General features: G+C 40.9%; 1 protein-coding gene across 6 annotated transcripts in view; it reads right to left on the minus strand.

Moving 5' to 3' along the window:
* Nucleotides 1–1,078: 1,078 nt before the first annotated feature.
* Nucleotides 1,079–18,439, minus strand: part of SMARCD3 (SWI/SNF related BAF chromatin remodeling complex subunit D3) — an 82,670-nt gene continuing 65,309 nt past the window's right edge. For all 6 annotated transcript variants that reach the window (XM_083875362.1, XM_083875363.1, XM_083875365.1 and 3 more), the window contains 8 exons: nucleotides 16,891–16,986; nucleotides 16,299–16,400; nucleotides 14,662–14,823; nucleotides 10,232–10,329; nucleotides 6,310–6,445; nucleotides 4,099–4,221; nucleotides 2,748–2,849; nucleotides 1,079–2,650 (listed from right to left, as the gene is read on the minus strand). In XM_083875362.1, the coding sequence (XP_083731488.1) occupies nucleotides 2,597–2,650; nucleotides 2,748–2,849; nucleotides 4,099–4,221; nucleotides 6,310–6,445; nucleotides 10,232–10,329; nucleotides 14,662–14,823; nucleotides 16,299–16,400; nucleotides 16,891–16,986 (873 nt within the window). In that variant the 3' untranslated portion in view covers nucleotides 1,079–2,596. The remainder of the gene's footprint in view (nucleotides 2,651–2,747; nucleotides 2,850–4,098; nucleotides 4,222–6,309; nucleotides 6,446–10,231; nucleotides 10,330–14,661; nucleotides 14,824–16,298; nucleotides 16,401–16,890; nucleotides 16,987–18,439) is intronic.

Raw genomic sequence — 18,439 nt, forward strand, 5'->3', positions numbered from 1 at the left:
GCATCAGAATCTCAAACCCCAATTTAACCAAAGGAAAGACACCTGACAGCTATTCCTATGACTCACTGGTAGTGACCAGTCTTTTCTTATAGACAGTGAAATGTAAGAATTTAGATTCTGGACTGCAATCTCCAATGCCATCTTCAGTGGCTGATTCATGCACACACACCCATTTCAGTATAACATTGCTGCTTGACAGAGCTTCAGCTTTCAGTAATACAGTTGTGAACTCTGGCACCAACGTGGCATTAGTTTTTGCTCTGAAAGAGACTTCGAGCCAGGTCCATCCAACTAATTCTGCAGAGGCTCTAAAAGCAGGCTGGATTCCAGTATGTTGTCAGCTGTGGCAAATGACAGGTATTGCTCTCAAATATTTGCCACTTCAGCGGAAGGCTCTCAAACCCCCAAATTCCCTGGCAGACATTCTGCAGGCATCTATCTCAGTCCCGTGCTCTTCTCATATCCTTGTCTACTTTTCTCTGCCTTTCTTCTTCCTGCAGACTGAGCAGAGCCCCTGAATGTAGTTGCTCTGTTTGCCACATACAGACAAGAGTTTTATACACCGAGCAGCATGCACACAGCGGGCACAGCAGCATAACAAATATGGAAGCATAGTAGATGACCCCCAGTGTTTTTTCCTCATAATGCTTGCTTGTAGTCCAATTAGCAGAGTCCTAAATTAAGTGACATTTCAAGTCAACCACTGTGGCAGCCTCACAGCCCCTCAGTATAACCCATTTAAGACTGCAGGATTTCATATTTTACTGTGAAAAGAGGTTTTAACATGAAGGGAAAAATTCCAAATCAAGCCATTCCCAGTAAAAGGCCTCAGGAAATGAGATACTGCCATACTTCTCACACCAACAGATTTTGTGTGAGAGTACTGCCATCACGTAAATTCAATTGAGTAAATTTTCCAAGATACCTCTGAACACAACGGATGGACTAAAAGCTATGGCACCATTAAAGATATTAAATAAAGGGGTAAAGAGAAGACTATCTCTTCCGTGACTGAACAGAAGAAACTTTTAAGTTAAAATAAGAGTGAAATTGGCAAAGACAGCAGAAAACACAATACTAGAGAAAAAATGCATTTATTCAGAAGAGCTGCCTTCCTTTCATACCACGTGTGAATTTGACTCCCTTTCCAAGGAAGTCAAAGAAAGGAGGTGAAAAGGAGCAACCTAGAAGAGGATTTTGAGTGCCACATCAAATAGACAGTTATACTTTGGCAGCTGCTTTTTGGACTAGAAATCATGTTGGGCCTTTAATCAAAACACATCTGTGCACTACAAAAAATGAGGAGGGGAAGGATTTAAGGAAGATGTCCCTGCTTCCAAGTAATTGTTCTAAAAATTCCCATTGTCTGAATTTGTCGTACATTTACAAAGAAGATGATTTCCAAGGGATATGTTCTCTGTGCTATTTAAGGCTGATAGTGCTTTGTAACTCAGCAGCATCCAAAATAACCAGCATGTATCACGTATGGGAGAGCCAAATAATTCATAGTAAGAGGCAGTTCACCTATGATCAAAATGTGAGACCAATCCAAGGACTCTGTCAACATCCTGAAGGAAAGAAAAATCTACCATGTGACATGAAGTTGAGCTTCTTGGATTCTACACCAAGAATTAGGAAGTTCTTTCCAGTGATGAGCCCTACAAGCACACAGAGAAACACTTAAATTATCTGGTATTTTACATATATACTTATTGTTAATATCTGCTGTGTTAAAGGCAGGCATCAGCAAAGCACCATTGTGTTATTTTTATTTTCTCTGAATGCCTCATTTGTTGCCAATACCACTGACTGATATTAGGGCTTTTTAAGCCCTAATAAAAGCATAAGAAGCTTTTATACCAGGGATGATTCTCCTTCTCTCAGTACAGTGTATGGATCATACCCATCTAGTGATATGTGATTCAATCCACCCTTCACTGCTGGGACAAGGGGAAGAGAAATTATTTGCATCTGCAGAAGAGATGGCCTGACTATATGTCTTTCTTCCAGATGGGCTCTGGATTCCAGGATGCAAATGCTCCTAGTTTGTTCTTTCAGATGGCGAGATAGCTTCTTGCATCGGTCCGGCTGAAATAAAAACTCTCTTCAGGAATACAAAGCACTCCACAGCTACAAGAAAGACTATCATGTCTAGTTCCAGATAAGTTACTTTGTGAGACTCTTGGGTACCATAGGGTAAGAACTGCATTTATTTCTCTAAATCTGTGGTCTACTAGAACTCCTATCTCAGCCTCCCCCATCGGTGCCACCCGTGATTCTAAGCATAGCCCATTAGAATTTGCTGTGTAGTGTCTAACTTTCCACTAAAACTTAACAATGTGCGTTGATGAGTGAACCTTTAGTCTTCTTTCACACTGACACTTGTATGGTGCTGTCTCTGGCTTGGAATGGTTTGAGACACCCGTCCTGGGCAAGATTTTCAAGGGTCACTCTAAAGCTGGTGTTCTGACTGGTGTGTTGATGGCACGTTCTCATCCAGTCAGGAAGCAGGTCCATGTGTAACAGTGAGCTAAGTAACACTGAGAAGTCCACTGGTTTTGTGGTCACGATGCCAATGGAATCTTGTGAGCACTATTTATGTGTTACGCACTCCCAAAGATTGTTCCAATTCCTGTCGGCGCTGCTGGATCTGAAAGAAAAAGACACACTGTAGAGTTTAGCAGATTAAATTGCTCAATGGCAGGAGATGCATTTATAAGTCAGCAGTGTGGATATTTCTTTCATACCTTGCAGTAGAAATATCTGCTCACAGCTTCTTGAGACCACGGCTCGTGATAAAATTCGGCTCTGCGTTCTTCCTCCGGGTTTCCAACCACATCAGTCATCACCTGTGACACAAATAAAACCATTTTTCACCACAGCTCTTCTACCACAGAGAAACTTTCAGATTTACCCAGAGTGAAAATTTATCTACATTACACATAAAAATGGTCAGAACTGTTCTCAAAGCCCAAAGCAAATGGACAAAGTGTGCCTACTGCCAAAACAGAATCACAGAATTATCAAATGGTTTGTGTTGGAAGGGACCTTTAAGCTCATCTCATTCCACCCCCTGCCATGAGCAGGGTCACCTTCCACTAGATCAGGTGCTCCAAGCCCTGTCCAATCCGCTTCCAGGGACAGGGCAGCAGGGGGTTGGAACCATTTTACAAAAAACAGAATTCTGATGACTACGTGTCCAGAATCACTGGCAAATATAGTTATTGGCATATTTTGCAAAGCAGTGTTGTGGAATCACAACTCTGATGCCAGCAGGGCAGAACATTAATAGAAAAGGCTCTTGTGGGACTAGTTGTCTGTCAGGGGAAACTCTGAACAACTATTCCATGTATGTAGCTGGAGAAGCTCCACAACACCTTTGCTTGTAAGTTCCTCCAGTCAAAGTCTGCCTTATTTAAACATGCCTTCAGATGCCTGTTCCCTTTGAATGCAATATAAATAATAAAAACCATAATCTTAACAGTAGATCATTAGAAGACTATTCAGTCAGCAATAGGCATTTATATAAGAAAGACAAAATAATTTTATTAAAAAAATTTCATGGATTCAATAATACAACTGATTTTGAGGCATGTCAGCTAAAGACAGAAAATGTGATTTTTTTTTTTTTTTTTTTTTTTTTTTAATTTTTTTTTTTTTTTTTTTTTTTCTGGCAAACAACTGAACTTCTTTACATTCCATTTCTTGCATATCTCAAAGATAAGCTCAAGGACAGCTGATAAGATTAAATTATGAACCAACACCCAATTTGTGTTCTTGTACTATAGGATGCTCCTGCTGAGTTTTACACAGCTTTGAATTTACAGAATATATCAACAAAGCCCTGCATTTTGAACTTCCTGTCTGGGCAGAAATTGACCTACCACTCCCATGAAACTCCACTGTTTCACTGGAAGTGGAATACAACCTCAACTATTTTTCCTGCATACTGTCTACTCTGAGATTGCAGTAGTCCACTCATTGTCTGTCTTCCAACAATTATCCATCCTACATGTTTGGCTATACACTCTGTGTACATTTACATAAAATTCTTCCATTCTGGTTCCACTATTCAATCTTTTTCAAATCTTAGCTCACCTTAAGATCCCTACTTTGGGACCGGAGAAGGTCTTGTATGTATCCTTTGGGATCCTTGGAGAAACTCAGCATAAAATCACGTTGTATTTTTAGCTGATTTATGGACTCAATTGTCTCATGAATCTGACAGAAAAAAAAAAAAACAACAAAGCAGATATTCTTTAATTTCTCCATGCTCAGTGACCATCAGGTCAGCTCTGTTACTATCTCTGTACTCCTGGTAATGTACAAAGGTGAAAATTCTACACCACAGACTTGTGCAGCCCTTCCTAGGGCTTTTTCAATTCAAAAAGCAGCAACTTAACTGCAATCCTGCCATGACATTTTGGTTTCACTTGTACTTCTGCAATACAAGTATGCACAGGATTGTCCTTCGCTTCCTGCACTGAACTCCTGCGTGGCCTGCAGAACTAAGCTGTCACTGCACAATGTAATAATTTCCTGTGTAGAATCACTCTGCCTGCCAAGACTGGGATCCTTCAGGAAAGGTGCTACTTAAATATGCAGTTAAGCAGCATCCAGTACAAGAAAGCAGTTAATCCCCTGGTTACCATCATCACCACATCTTCAATATCCTACTGTAATCCTTAAAAACTCTAGCAGTTTCCTGATCGAGCCCATGTCAAATGAATAGCCATGACTTCTAGACTTTTTCTTAAGAGAAAGCCTGTAAAAGTCACGATGGCTGCAAAAAGAAGAGCGTCAACAATGAGAAATCATGAGTATGGAAGGTTTATAGAAAATGAATCATATCTCTATATATATTATGGCAGAAATATTAACTAGCAGGGAAGAATGAAGACTGAAGAGGAGTCAAGGTCCTATAATGGATAATATCATCAAGTATGAACAGGAGGAAGACAGTTTGTCAATCATTTGCACATAGATGCACACAAAAGCAAACTTTTGGGTACCCTGTTCCTCTAACATTCTAGTTTGAAATAGTAAACCTATCTTGTTTAGTTTCACGTATTCATCTCTTTTGCAACAACAGCTAAGGTGACCAAGCATGTGAGAGAAAATTATCATCCCCTGATCTAGTCATGCCATCAAGGCCACTAGTGTAGGTACTGCATGGTGCATTAAGAGAAGAGACCTGCTGTCAACTTAAAATCATTCCTTCTTTGGGAAAATTCTGTAGCTGAGTGGAGTGAGCTCCATTGGTGTGCACTGAATTCCCAGGAAGGGCTCCATGGCAGCACAGCAATGCAATGCACAGAGTGTAATAGGAGCAGCTCGTGCCATTCACCCAGCAGTGACTTCAGTAACTTCACTGATCACAGCTAGCCGTGTGCTGTAGCAAATATTAAAAAAAGAGGTGACACAGACAGGGGAAAAGGTCAGTGGCACTGGAAACAGAATAACCATATGCATGCTGCTTGTGAGGTTATAAGGGCTGGGAACCAACTGACTGAGCAGCTGAAAAGGACCCTCCTCAAGAGCCATGACAGCAAAGATGCTGCAACAGTTACCAGAATCCATTGCATTGCTGGTGCCCAGACCCCCTTTAAAACTGCATGAGGACCACAGTTTAACGTATTGTTTGTATTAGCAGTAAACAAAGAGAACCTGGGCCTTCCTCTGAGAAGGCATTTTTGTTTATCCCTTACTGATCCAAATCAGCCATTATCACATGGCAGAACTGGCCAACAGCCCCTAGGACACGAACTCTTAAAACAGCCTGCAAAACCCAGCACTGCCTTAAGACAGATATTATTATTTGAAGTGCAGATGATCCTTTTCCATTAACACTTAAAACCCCCAAAGTGCTCCAAGTGATCTTCCTGCCATGCATGTTCCATATTTCCACCTAATGCAGAGAGCCACTCTGCAGTTATGAATACAAAAGCCACAGCTGAGTATGAAATTCTCCTAGCTTTTGCTTAGCAATTTAGCAAGATATCAAGACCTCTCAATAAAAAGTTAGTCATACAGTTCAGGTGGTTCTCAAGCGTCAGAGGACTCAAAACACTACCTGTGAAACTCTTATCACCTCAACAACCACATTGGGCCTTAAATCTAACAGTAAATGGGAATGCCATTCACCCTGATGTATTCCCACTGCATTTGGCTAATCCATCCCTTGAAAGCACATGCCCTTAACAAGCCCCCGTCTCACAACATTACTGTCTTTGACACACGGCACCAAACACATGTGAAGCTACAAAATGAGTACATGTACCAGGGGATGCTTTACTCTTGGGCTAATACCTTGTTATCCAATGCTGTTATCTCCTGTTGGTTAGCTGTTGAGAGAAGAAAACTACTCATCTGGCCCTTTAATGGGTCTTCAACTTCTACATCTATGTCATAGCAAGCCGTCTTCTTCTGATCGTTGGGGTCAACACTGTGGAGAGTATAACACGAGATCATGAGAATTGTCATAATGAATCAGAACAGATTTCCATCCAGCCCAGAATTCACTCTTCAATAAAGCCTGTTGCAGATGCTGTGAAAAAAAGTTTAAGAACTGGGTATCTTTATATATTTTCATATTCTAGTATATTCTCTCATCTTTTGTCGGTCAGATTTCAAAGACTTTTGAGCTGGAGCTTTTGACCATCAAATTTAATTCTAACATCCTCCTGAGACTTGTTACACTAAATACCAGTATCATTCTTCAGCTTGTCCTCTCCTAAATATATATTTAGTTTGCCAACATTTAGACTTAACGCTTACTTTATTGTTAGACTAAAGTTTCTTAACAAGAAAACAGTCCTCAGTGCAGTAGTTGGTAAATCAGACTTCAGTCACTGTCACTTGCAATACAAAAATGCTGGTTTCTCTGTGAAATGTGTGGGTTGTTTGCCTCTGCAGTAGGTAGAAAAAAAAAAAAAATTGCTCAGGATCTAATTGAGCTTGACAGACTTAGGGGAGCAGAAGGACTTCCAGGGATGGAATTGTATTAGTAGTGTTGTAAGCAGGTGGAGGAAGGTGATCCTTCTCTATTCTCAAGACCAATGAAGACACACCTCTAGTACTGTGTTCAGTGCTGGGTTCCCAGTGCAAGAGACAGACGGAGCTACTGGAGCGAATTTTGCAAAGGTCCATTAAGATGATCAAGGCATTAGAGCACCTCACAGCTGAGGAAAGGCTGAGAGGTCTGGAACTATTCAGCCTAGAAAACACAAGGCTGGTGGGGAGAGAACTTACCAAAACTTGAAGGGAGGATTTAAAGAAGATAGAGCCAGGATCATTTCAGTGGTACCCAGTGACAGGGCAAGAGGCAGTTGGTGCAAACTGAAACACATGATGCTCCACCTGAACACCAGGAAACATGTTTCTACTGTAAGGGTGACCAAGCAATAGCACAAGTTGCAGTAAGAGCCTCAAAGCCCATCTCCTGTGCTGGAGACACTCCAAAGCCATCTGGACATGGCTGTGGCCAAACTGCTACAGGTGGCTCTGCTTGAGCAGGTGAGGGCATTTGACCAGAGGATTTCCAGAGGTCCCTTCCAATCTCATTCTGAGAATCTGTGATGCTGTGGCCAGATGCAAGAAGTTCAGCAGCAGAAGGAAAGCTAAGGAAAAGCCCAGGTCCAGGCCTGGTTCTGCTGCTCACGTCCAAAGCCACAGAGAAGGCTCCACGTTGTCTTTGGTTCCATTGCTCCTGGCTGAGTCCTGTCCTCAGGCCTCTCAGCATCCCGAGCCCGAGTCGGTCAGGGCAGCAGGGCTGTGCAGAGGGACCCTGACAGGCCACAGAAACAGGACGACCCTTCAGCACGGTGAAGTTCAGCACAGGAAAAGCTCTGCTGCTGGGATAGAATGACACCGTGCAGAGGGACAGGTGGGTATTGGTGGGGTAGAGAACAGGTTGGCAGGAGAGGACTTGGGTGCCCCGATGGACAGACAGCAAGTGCAGGAGGACTCTGTGGGGTAAGGCAGCCGTAGCAAAGGTCAGCTGCAAGAGGGGCTGTATTGGCACAGGCATTGCCACCAAGCCCAGGAAAGAGGTTCCTCCTTACTACACCACGCTGGTGAAACTGGATCTGGACTGGTGGCCACAGGACCACAAAGATGTGACACTCTGGAGCAAGGCCTGCAGAGGCTCAGTGGGATGTTGGGGGCTGGAGCACAGACCTGCTGAGAGAAGCTGCAAGAGCTTCTCCAGCCTGGAGAAGAAAAGAGGAAATGAGATCACCTGGGAGAGTGTGACGGCTGTATGGGACTGGTGAAGCACAGATGGGGCCAGCCTCCCCTTGGAGGTGCATGAGATTAGGGTGAGAAGCAACAGAAACTCACTGAAGCATGGGCAATTCACTCCCTATAAGGAACTAGTTTGTAAAAAATCATCATGGTAGTCAAGAAGGGAGAAGCCAGAGATAACCTGTTTGGACTAGAATATCAGAGAGGTATGCGTTGTGGTCTGCTTGTGTTCTTTTATAGTGCGGAAGATGTCTTGCCTCTTTGCAGAAATGGAAATCCCACAGAGGTTATTCTTCTTACCTCTGACTTCAGTATCAGCTGTGTGTCAGCTGCAGTTAGGAGTGCAACTCGAGAAAATCTCCACTTCCAGCTTGGGCTCAGGTAAGATTTGACTTCTACCAGTTTTAAATTTGATGCATTCAGTATCCCAGGGACCAGAAACTATCTTTTTAATTGCATTCTGCATGTTTGAGTCTACCTAGTATTTAAAATATTTGTCAAGATCAGAGACTTTTTGTTCACCTCTACTTTACGTCCACTTCAACCCCATTGCATTGTTTCTTCCTTTTTTTTGAAAAAGATTGTTGGTGCCCAGAGAGTGATTCTACAATACTATTATAATTTCTAGAATGAGTTTAGAATACTTTACATTTTTGTCTCAGTGCATATCCTCTGAAACTAGAATGAATAATTGTGATCTACTTGATCTTCCTGTAAAAGGCAGGCCTGAGGATTTATCTGAATTAGGAGCACATATACTTACAATCGCTAGTGATCAGAAATTCCCTGAAGTAGTGTGCTGGTTTTGGCTGGGATAGAGTTAATTTTCTCCATAGTAGCTGGTATGGGGCTGTCTTGTGAATTTGTGCTGGTAACAGTCACACAGAGATGTTTTCATTATTACTGATCATTGCTTACAGCGTGTGGAGACCTTTTCCCCTCCTGACACTGCCCACCAGCGAGGAGGTTGAGGGTGCACAAGGAGCTGGGAAGCGACACAGCTGGGACAGCAGACCCCAGCTGACCAAAGGGATATTCCAAACCATGTGGTGCCATACTGAGCAGTAAACTGGGGCAGGTATTCACTGCTCAGGGTCTCACTGGGCATCAGTCAGTTGGTGGTGAGCAATAGTTTTCACCTGTATGGCTTGTAGTATTGGATTTTGTTCATCACGATCATCATCATCATCATTTGTTATACTGTCTTTCTCTCCCTTTTACCTTTTCAGTGCTTCCCCCTGCCCTGCTGGAGAGAGAACGAGTGGATGGAGAGCCTGAGCTGAAGACTGGGTTAAACCAGGACAGGCAGTTGACCACCAGCAATCCCGTCTACTGTAAATTATTCTGTGACTTTATGAGTCTAAAAATTATTTACTTTCTTTAAAATTAGTGACGGACTTCCAGATTTATTTTATCTTAGCCCGACACTGTAAAGACTTTAGTGCAAAAGTACTGCCTGTTCCCAGGAAATTAATTCTTCCACATCGTTACAGGAATACTGTTCAAGGTTGTCAGGTTGCTGTGTGGTGCACACAGTGTACCAGAGAATGCTGCTAGACACAAAGCTGATGCTTTGTGACACACACCTGTTCTTTAGCTGGCACCTGACAAAAACCACTTCCTCCAGTACCTTTTTGTCACCTCTCTGCCCCTGGAAACATAATCAACATGATCATTTTTCTCTAAGCAATTACTATCTATCTCTGATTTCAGCTTTTTTGTGGTCCATCAGACAGGCCACTGAGTTGTGCCCAATGACAGTATGTACACAGTCCACAATCTGCATGGGTGTCACCACCCTGTCACCACCAAGCTGCTTTTTCATTACTCTGTCAAATGGATCAAAAAAAGCGTGTAAGTTCTATTTTCATAGCCTACGTAATATTTAAACTTCTTATCACATATGTTACAGCTACTGCAGCTGTTTCTGTACTTTATCTAGTGAGTGTTTTGCACATGACAGTGCTGAGCTGCCCAACCAGCTTACCTGATGATGTGGTTTATCACTATCGGGTCTGGTGGCAGCAGTAGGTTAGTGAGTCTCTGAGGAATTTCAGAAAACTTTAGCCGTGGGCAGTCAAAGATCTGGAACACAAGAAACAACAAATGTTGCTTGTCCAAAGCCCATCTTGCAGTTAAACGAGAAAGTTGAGAAATCTGCAGCTCACAAGGAACCGAGGCAATTACAGACGGGGATTTTGAAAGCTGTAATTCAGGCTCCTTGCACAGATTAAATTTTTAGTCACTTCTGTCCCTGTACTTTCACCTGGGTTTGCAGACATATCCATCGGGCCATGACAATTTCAGGTGTCTCATTTTTGGTTTAGCTGCTGGAGGGAACAGGACACTTTACTGGGACATGATGATGAACTGTATCAATGATGGGAGAGAAGCAAATACTCTCTCTCTCATTGAGGGTTTACAGCAGCATATTGTAAATAAAATGATTATATTTTTTTTTACCAGAGAAAACACAAAAACATTTTGCCTTTTTTCACCCAAGGAATGTTTCCTGCAATATTTTTTGCTAAAGATAAATACAAGAAAACATTTCTGGATTTTAAAACAATTTGCAATTTGTGTGTTTTTTAGGATTATGGAAAAATAAAGTCAATGTGATATTATTTATTCTTAAACAAAGCCTGACCAGCCTCTTGGAGGGATCCACCCCTTTCCAAACAATGGTTTATGGTTACTTTCTCTTTACTATGGTCCCGAAGCTAAACAGAATCATGGACTCATAGAATATCCCGGGTGGGAAGGGACTCACAAGGGTCATTGATTCAACTCCTGGCTCTGCACAGGACAACCCCGAAAGATCACACCATGAATTTCTGTGGAATTCAGGAAAAAAAATAAATCTGGAAAGGGTTAAAAGCTGTAGAGTTTGGAAATTTTCTGTGAGCAGCTGCAGTGCATTGCTATGAATATAGAAACAACACTCTTTACACCTTGAGAAATATAATTATTACAGACTTTGTTTCCTACTGTGATTTTTAATGCTTTGAATAGGCAAACAGACTTTTCTCTGAAGATTCTCCATTTAAACTGATCTTCAAAAACACCAAACCTGAACTTTCTACATATTAACATTTGCCTTAAAATGTGCCCTTATATGGAGGCATTTGTAAAAATGTTTAGGCCTATGCAGATGCAAATGCCTCTTAAGGAAACTATTTTCACCTGACAGAAGAGATACACTACTCACAGTAATGTATCTATAAACAGAAACAACCTTTGCAGCTCCAGAGGCAAAGGATGCAGGCAGAGTTGAAAATAAAGGACTCTCATGTTGTGCAATAGACATACAAAGTCAGATGCTCTGGTTCCTCAGATAGGGAATCTTTTGAAATTCACAGTTTTCTCAAGTGAGTGAATTTGGCAGCAGAAATACCTAGGAGCCAGCTCTAGCAACCATTTTCAAGGTTCTATTGCTTTTGAAATACCTTTGAACAATTTTTCTTGCTTTTGCTTGTAACACAGTGGATTTCAAATCTCCCTGCTGATGTAAACGTTGTTTTTAAACAGAAAAGGATCCGTCTTCATCAACTCTAAAACCTGTGTTGGACTTGCCTGCATCCAGGAATTCAGCCAGCTAGTTTCTGAAGAACAAGGAAGTAACAAAATCTACTGAGTCTGCAGCTCACTCCTTATTTGAGTTCTGAATTCTGACACTTGATAGAGGTGACAGTGGAATTCCCACCCAAAATCTCTCCACACCAAGCTCCATCCCATCTGCTGTCACCACTGCCTCAACACTCATGTCAAACTCCTACCATGGATGTGTGCCTGAGCGACAAGAGCTTTAAGAAGGGAAAAGGGATCAAGGACACACATCAGTGAGAGGAGGATGGGAGGCTGGAAACTAAAGGTGGGTGGAATTTTCCTAAAGCTTCTCACATTCCTGCCCAACTGGAGTTAGGGGTCTAAACTAAGTTAGGCTCTGAAAGCCTCTCTGGCCTCAGTAATGCTGCTGGGTCAGGTAACTCTTTCACTGATAATTTTTTAGTCTGCACTGTCTTGTGCCCCTAGACACAACCACAGAAAAACCCCTCAGAAAAGCTGGGATACTAAATGAGACCACCAGTATCTCAAGGGGAATGCCAGAGACACTGATGCATTATAAACACACACTTCCAGGCAGGATAAGACTTTTCTTTCCAGGAGTTATGTGGCTAAAACTGTAGAATCTACAGAAATATTATCAGACTGGAAGGCATTACTAACCCAACTCCTTTGACCTCCATCTCTCAACCTGAGAGTATTACAGTGAAAAACAAAAAAATCTCATTGTTAAATATTTCATTTATGTAAGAGGATTCAGATTCCTAAGCAGTAGCATCAGTTTTGAAAGCAAGATCAGCTAATTAGAACAATTTTGCCAGGGACTTCAGGAAAACAGAAATACTCAGAACAATCCCATTTATGATTTAAATCTGTGCAAGCACTGAATTTTTATGAAACTATTCCAGATTAGCCAGCTCTTGCAGGGTGTGAGATTCAGTCTTCTAGACAAGCAATCAGCTACTTCTCAACTCTCTCACTTGACTCATCTTCTGAGGATGAGAAGACAATTGTCAGGTGTCATAGCATTTCTGCAGAGTTCTAAAACAAAGAAGACCTAAGAGCAATTAAATTTCTTAATGAGATGCACTAGGAGAAGATAGCTTCAACAAATTCGTATTCCAACAAAGTTCTTATTCTGAAAGTTAAATAAAATTCTGAAAGTTAAAATAAATAAAATTGATAAGGGGCCTCCTGCTCACTATAAATATGTTCATCTGTAGAGGGTCACACAAAGGATCTGCTGCAAATCTACCATAATATCCTGCCCTTGGTGGTGGCCAAAAGTGGATAGTAAAGGAAAAATGTAAGAACAGGGGAAACATACACTGGTTCTTCCCCCCAAAAACCTCTCCCAACTTCCACAGCTTTGCATTTAAAACAGCCCAAAATTTTTCATCCATTGGTTTGTCACTTTTGGAACCTATATACACTTTTAGCATTTGCAAGGTTCTATTGCAAGGAGTTTTGAAGTTTAAATATGCTTGAGTCTTTTTGTTTGTTTTCAATTTTCTACCTGCCAGTTTTAGTTGATGGACTGTAATTATTGACCAAAATATTAAAAATTATTCCTTTTTCACTTTTTTCTTTCTGCTCATGATTTTTCGAATGTTTTTCACTTTGCCTTTCCCATTTCCTCTTTGGGCTGGCAGAAACAAAACTCAGTCTAAATTGGCTATAGATAAATAAAGAATGGAAATCAAATAATCTAATCAAGAGGACTAAGAGAATTGTCATTTTGCCAAAAATTCTTGCATGGTTTTAATATGGAGTTTTCACTATTTGTGAAAAAGACTCTATGCTGTAACTGTCAAAAAAACAAAACCCAAACAAACGAGTGACTGCATAATCCTGATCACTTTGGTTCTATATTCTATAAATACCCATGAACCTTACAATTATTTTGTTGCATTTTGTATTTTCAAATGTGCAAAGGTGTCTTCAAGTTTACTTCAAGCATTGGCTACTTTGAACTGTCATGGGGCAAATTAACAACAGAAAATAAAAAGAAAACCAGGACACAAGTTTCATCCCAACATTTACTTTGATTGCTTGCTAAAACATTCATTCATTGTAACTGCCAGTACTTTCCTTACACAGAGGTATGTCACAAACCCTACTATTAATGCCTTTCAAAATAACTCATGTGAGCCTGAAAAACAAAGCCAGGTAAGACACTGATAGCTCAGTTAACATTATCTTAAAAAAAAAAAAAAAAAAAAAAGAAAAAAAAAAATAAAACACAACCAAAAAAAACCCCCATAATCAAAAAAAAACCCCATAATCATATTTACAGAAAGGGTGGAGATGCTTTTAAGGGCCTTCTTGGTTAATTCTAGAGGTCATTGTAAAAGACAAAAAGTCTAAACCTTATTTTCAAAATATCATGCAGATGATTAAGGGTATTTCATTATCTGAAGAAGATTCAAGAAATAACAGCTTTTCTAATTATATCTTCCATGTCTTCTTCCTTCATAAACAGGGAAAGAGAAGGGAAGAAAACAGGTCTACATATGATTTGACAATCAAAATCAGCAGATTATTTGATGTTTCCTAGTATAAAATGATACAATGGAGGAAAAACCCCATCAAATCAATACAGAAGTCCTCCTTCCTGCAAAGGCCACAACTTTTGTGGGAGTGCTAGACCAGATGTAGGGGGTTTTGACAACACTGGCACATGGAGAGAATGTTAATGATATTAGTTGTAGTGGCTGCTGAAAGCCATTCAGTACTGAGGATACCGCAAATCACTAGGGGAAAATAAAAATCAGTCATTTTAATTCATCCCTAATTTGTGGCTGGATGTTACAGTTTGCTTCAAAAGAGCTGCTGTGTCCAAAAAAGAGTTACCTGCTGGAAGTACTTGTCGCAGTTAATGTACTCCTTGTCGTGGGAGTCTTGCAGCTTGTTTGTTTTGATGTACTGCCAGAGAGCCTGGATGATGGCCGAGCGTGTCTGCGTGTGGATTCCCAGCAGACGGGCCAACCGCGGGTCCAGCTTAAACTGGGGAGGCTGGAACAGAAGGCCAAGGAGGTGGCAATACAGAGGAAAGCAGACAGATACACAAGTATGAAGTTTCAGTTTAAATTCTTGGGGGACTCTGTTCCTCAGGAGGCGCATCCCATTCAGTGGCAGAGATTGCAAAAATTTAAGTTTGTATTTTTGTGTCCCACTGCTGGTGCTCTGGAAGAGGGACCTTGTACCTGTGCCGTGCACACAGACTACCTGTAGCACATGCTTCAAATAATAAAACTTGCACAGAGACTCAGGAAGAATTTTCCCTTTCAACACTGATGCAAAATTTGACTTTTGAGAAGGAGGGAAGAAAAAGAACAGCCCTTCCTCTGAACTACTGGAAGTTAACTACAGAGAGAGAGAAGGAGGGCAGGATGATGCTTCCACAGTTGTTAGTAACTGAACTCTGTTTGTTCAGGCACGTTCCCACCATTCTGGTGCACATCAAAACATTTACCCAACCAAAATCAGCCAATGGATTTTATTTCTTTTCCTGATCTCAGTGATACAATTCAACTTTCCTGTTCTCCATCTCTTGTAACATAAATTCCTTGGATAATTTGGAATTTGATACTTATTCAAGTGTGTGCTCATACTCAGGTTTAGTATCCACCACATTATTAAGCAAGGATTACTCTGATGGGTGGCAGGTCACCCAAAGCTAGCTTTATAACAAATCAAGACATAAGGATAACAGAACATCTATTTAAAAGTATAAATTTATAATAATGGTGAACATAACAAACATCATTATGTTGTCTTAATAGTAAAAATTCTCGCTCCCTATATCAGTATTTCAGTTAGCCCATATGCACCCTAAAATTAATAAAATTTTCTTTCTGTTAACATAAAATGGATTGTTTATATCCTGAATAGATGCTATTTGCCTGGAGGCAAAAGAAGGTGGTAGAGAACAAATTCTTAAAGTTATACCATCAAAATGCATCTGAGCCTGAACTGCCATCCACTCTCAGCAGTGCACTCTTAACAGTTTCCTTAAGACAGCAACATTTCTTCCAGGGATGGTTTCAGAGTAGTGAGTCCCACAACTGCAGTATCTGTCATTTGTTCCAAGGTAAGCCTGTCACAGCTACACAGCTAGTTCAGGTACCACCAGCAGAAGCTTCTCCTCTGACTTTTTTTTTAAAGAACCACATATGTAACTTGTGTGCAACTTATATGACCATTCTCTAAGAAGCTAGAGGAAGAAATGCATATTTTTTCTGGGCAATAAAAATACTAATTATCATAAGGCAAAGGCCAATATTTTGCTAGACTGTATTAAAACTCTCTCGATTTGTCCCCTTGAAATTTTAAATAATCTGTCAGTTTGGTATCATTCTAACTTCAATGGACCATGTGACATTGCAAGTACAAATATATTGGGTTTTGAGGTGCGTGACAAGATGAATTTGCTCTGTTGCACCAGGTCCCAGTGGCTCTGTGTTCCAGGCTAAAAGCATTGCACTGACCTGGTAGTCCAACATGAGGAGCAAAGTGCATCGCACGCTGACATCCCCAGGTCTCTTCACCTGGAAGCCATCTGTTTCCTGGGTTGTGGGAGTTCTGTGCCACTAACAGAGGGAAAAGCAAAATTGTTGGTCTTTTTTTCACTGATGTCCATGGAGGTGCATCTTGCCCAGTTCATCCTGCCAGAATCGGACAAGTACAACCTTTCTAAAGATCTGGCAACCTAAAAAAGAAACCTGAAAACAACAAAACCAAACCGTCTCAACTCCACCCACCACCCCCCTGTAATTTCAATTCAGCTTTAGTGCAGAATCTGCTCTGCTGTTAACAAACTTTACTTGTTAGGAGAAATGTGCACAACATTTTCATCTTTTCATACATTCTGTTCTAAGATGTGCACTGCATCACTAAATCACCTATGTTTTTAGGTGATTTTAACAAACATTCTTAAGAAGAATGGAATTTTGAAAACTTTGAAAATACCTTAAATGAGATATTGAATGCAAGGTCCCTTAAACAAGGGAGGCAACAGGCATGAGGTGTTTATGTGTGCCAGTAACTTGTTTCTATGCAATGGATGCACAGCCTTCTCACCTCCACAAGATGATTGTCAGGTCCATAAAGATCTTTGTCCAGTTCAATAACCAAACTCTTAAAAAAAGATGAAAACTTCCGTTTCTGTTTGCTGAGCTGTACAAGCAGAAGAACCAGACATGTATAAGGCTGCATTTATTACCTCGTGTCCTACACTTTCTTCTGTTTCTCTGTCTTGAACATTAAATCCCACATAAACCACACGTGTGAGCAATCTAATTGAGTTCTCCCGCTGACAAACACAGGGTAAGATGTGAAGATCTCAACAGTAGTGGAACAGTGCACACTTTAGGGAAGATTTCCTTGACTCTTAATGTTATTGGAAAGGACTGCCTTGTAAGGTGCACATGGCATCTATGAGAAAGGTCCAGAGAACAGCCAAGAAAATTATCTCAGGACTGGAGCACCTCTCCTGTGAGGACAGGCTGAGAGAGCTGGGGTTGTTTAGGCCAGAGAAACACAGGTTCCACAGAGTATTTAAAAGGGGCTTGTAAGAAAGATCAAGGGAGACTTTTAACCAAGATCTGTACTGACAAGGTATGGGGCAATGGTTTTAATGAAAGGCTGTAGGTTTGGACTGGTCTTAAGAAAGACGTTTTTTACTCAGAAGGTGGTGAGGCCCTGGCACAGGTTACCCACAGGAGCTGTGGCTGCCCTATCCCTGAAAGTGTTCCAGGCCAGGCTGGATGGGGCTTTGAGCAACATGGGCTAGTGCAAGATATCCCTGTCCAGGGCAGTGAGATGGAATGAGATGGTCTTGAAGATCCCTTCCAACTCAAACCATTTTATGATCATAAGTCCTCTGTATACCTTTCTTTTTAACAGCCTGGGTTTTTTTGATGAATGCTAATTTCTTGGTCTGATTTATCAGATTACAGTAAATTTTGCAGACTGATACTACACTAAGCAAAACTATTTCCTTTAATTTTTTTTTTATTTTAATTTAATTATCCGTATTTGTTGTTTACTACACAGCTCATACTGTCTATATTAAAGACTAGGTCTATGATTACCTAATCTGACTCTTCACAGAATACAGGCCACAGGACTCCAATTTATTTCTTTGTCTTTAATGCAGATAATATTTTATTTAAAGATGCTGGTAATTGAAAAGCTATGTTGTTCCAATAAAGAATATTTATCTTTATTGAAATATATGTTCTAATTTCTAAACTGAAGTTGTCTAACCTCAATTCCCAGATGTTGCACTTTATCACCACTTCCTCCTCCAGCAAGACTCTGATTCATGTACAGTTACCTTCAGACAGATTGAAAGCCTTGCCCTTTCCATGCTTGCATATTCTTCATCTGTTTAGCCTATAAACACTTACTTGTGAAGTCTATTCAAAGAGATGATGCCTTTATTAGGAAAGTCCAGCCTTTCCCAAGGACAGCTAAATCCACCACTGAGGTTTCTGAGGATTTCATAATGGTAAAATGTTTCTTCCATCCTTGCTCTAACCATTGGGACATCGTGTTGCACCCCCAAGAATATGAAGTACTGCCTTCACCTTGTGATCCTGCTCTTCACAAGATACAATGCCCACTG

Source organism: Zosterops lateralis, assembly GCF_965231275.1.
Source record: "Zosterops lateralis genome assembly, chromosome: 1".
NCBI lineage: Eukaryota > Metazoa > Chordata > Aves > Passeriformes > Zosteropidae > Zosterops > Zosterops lateralis.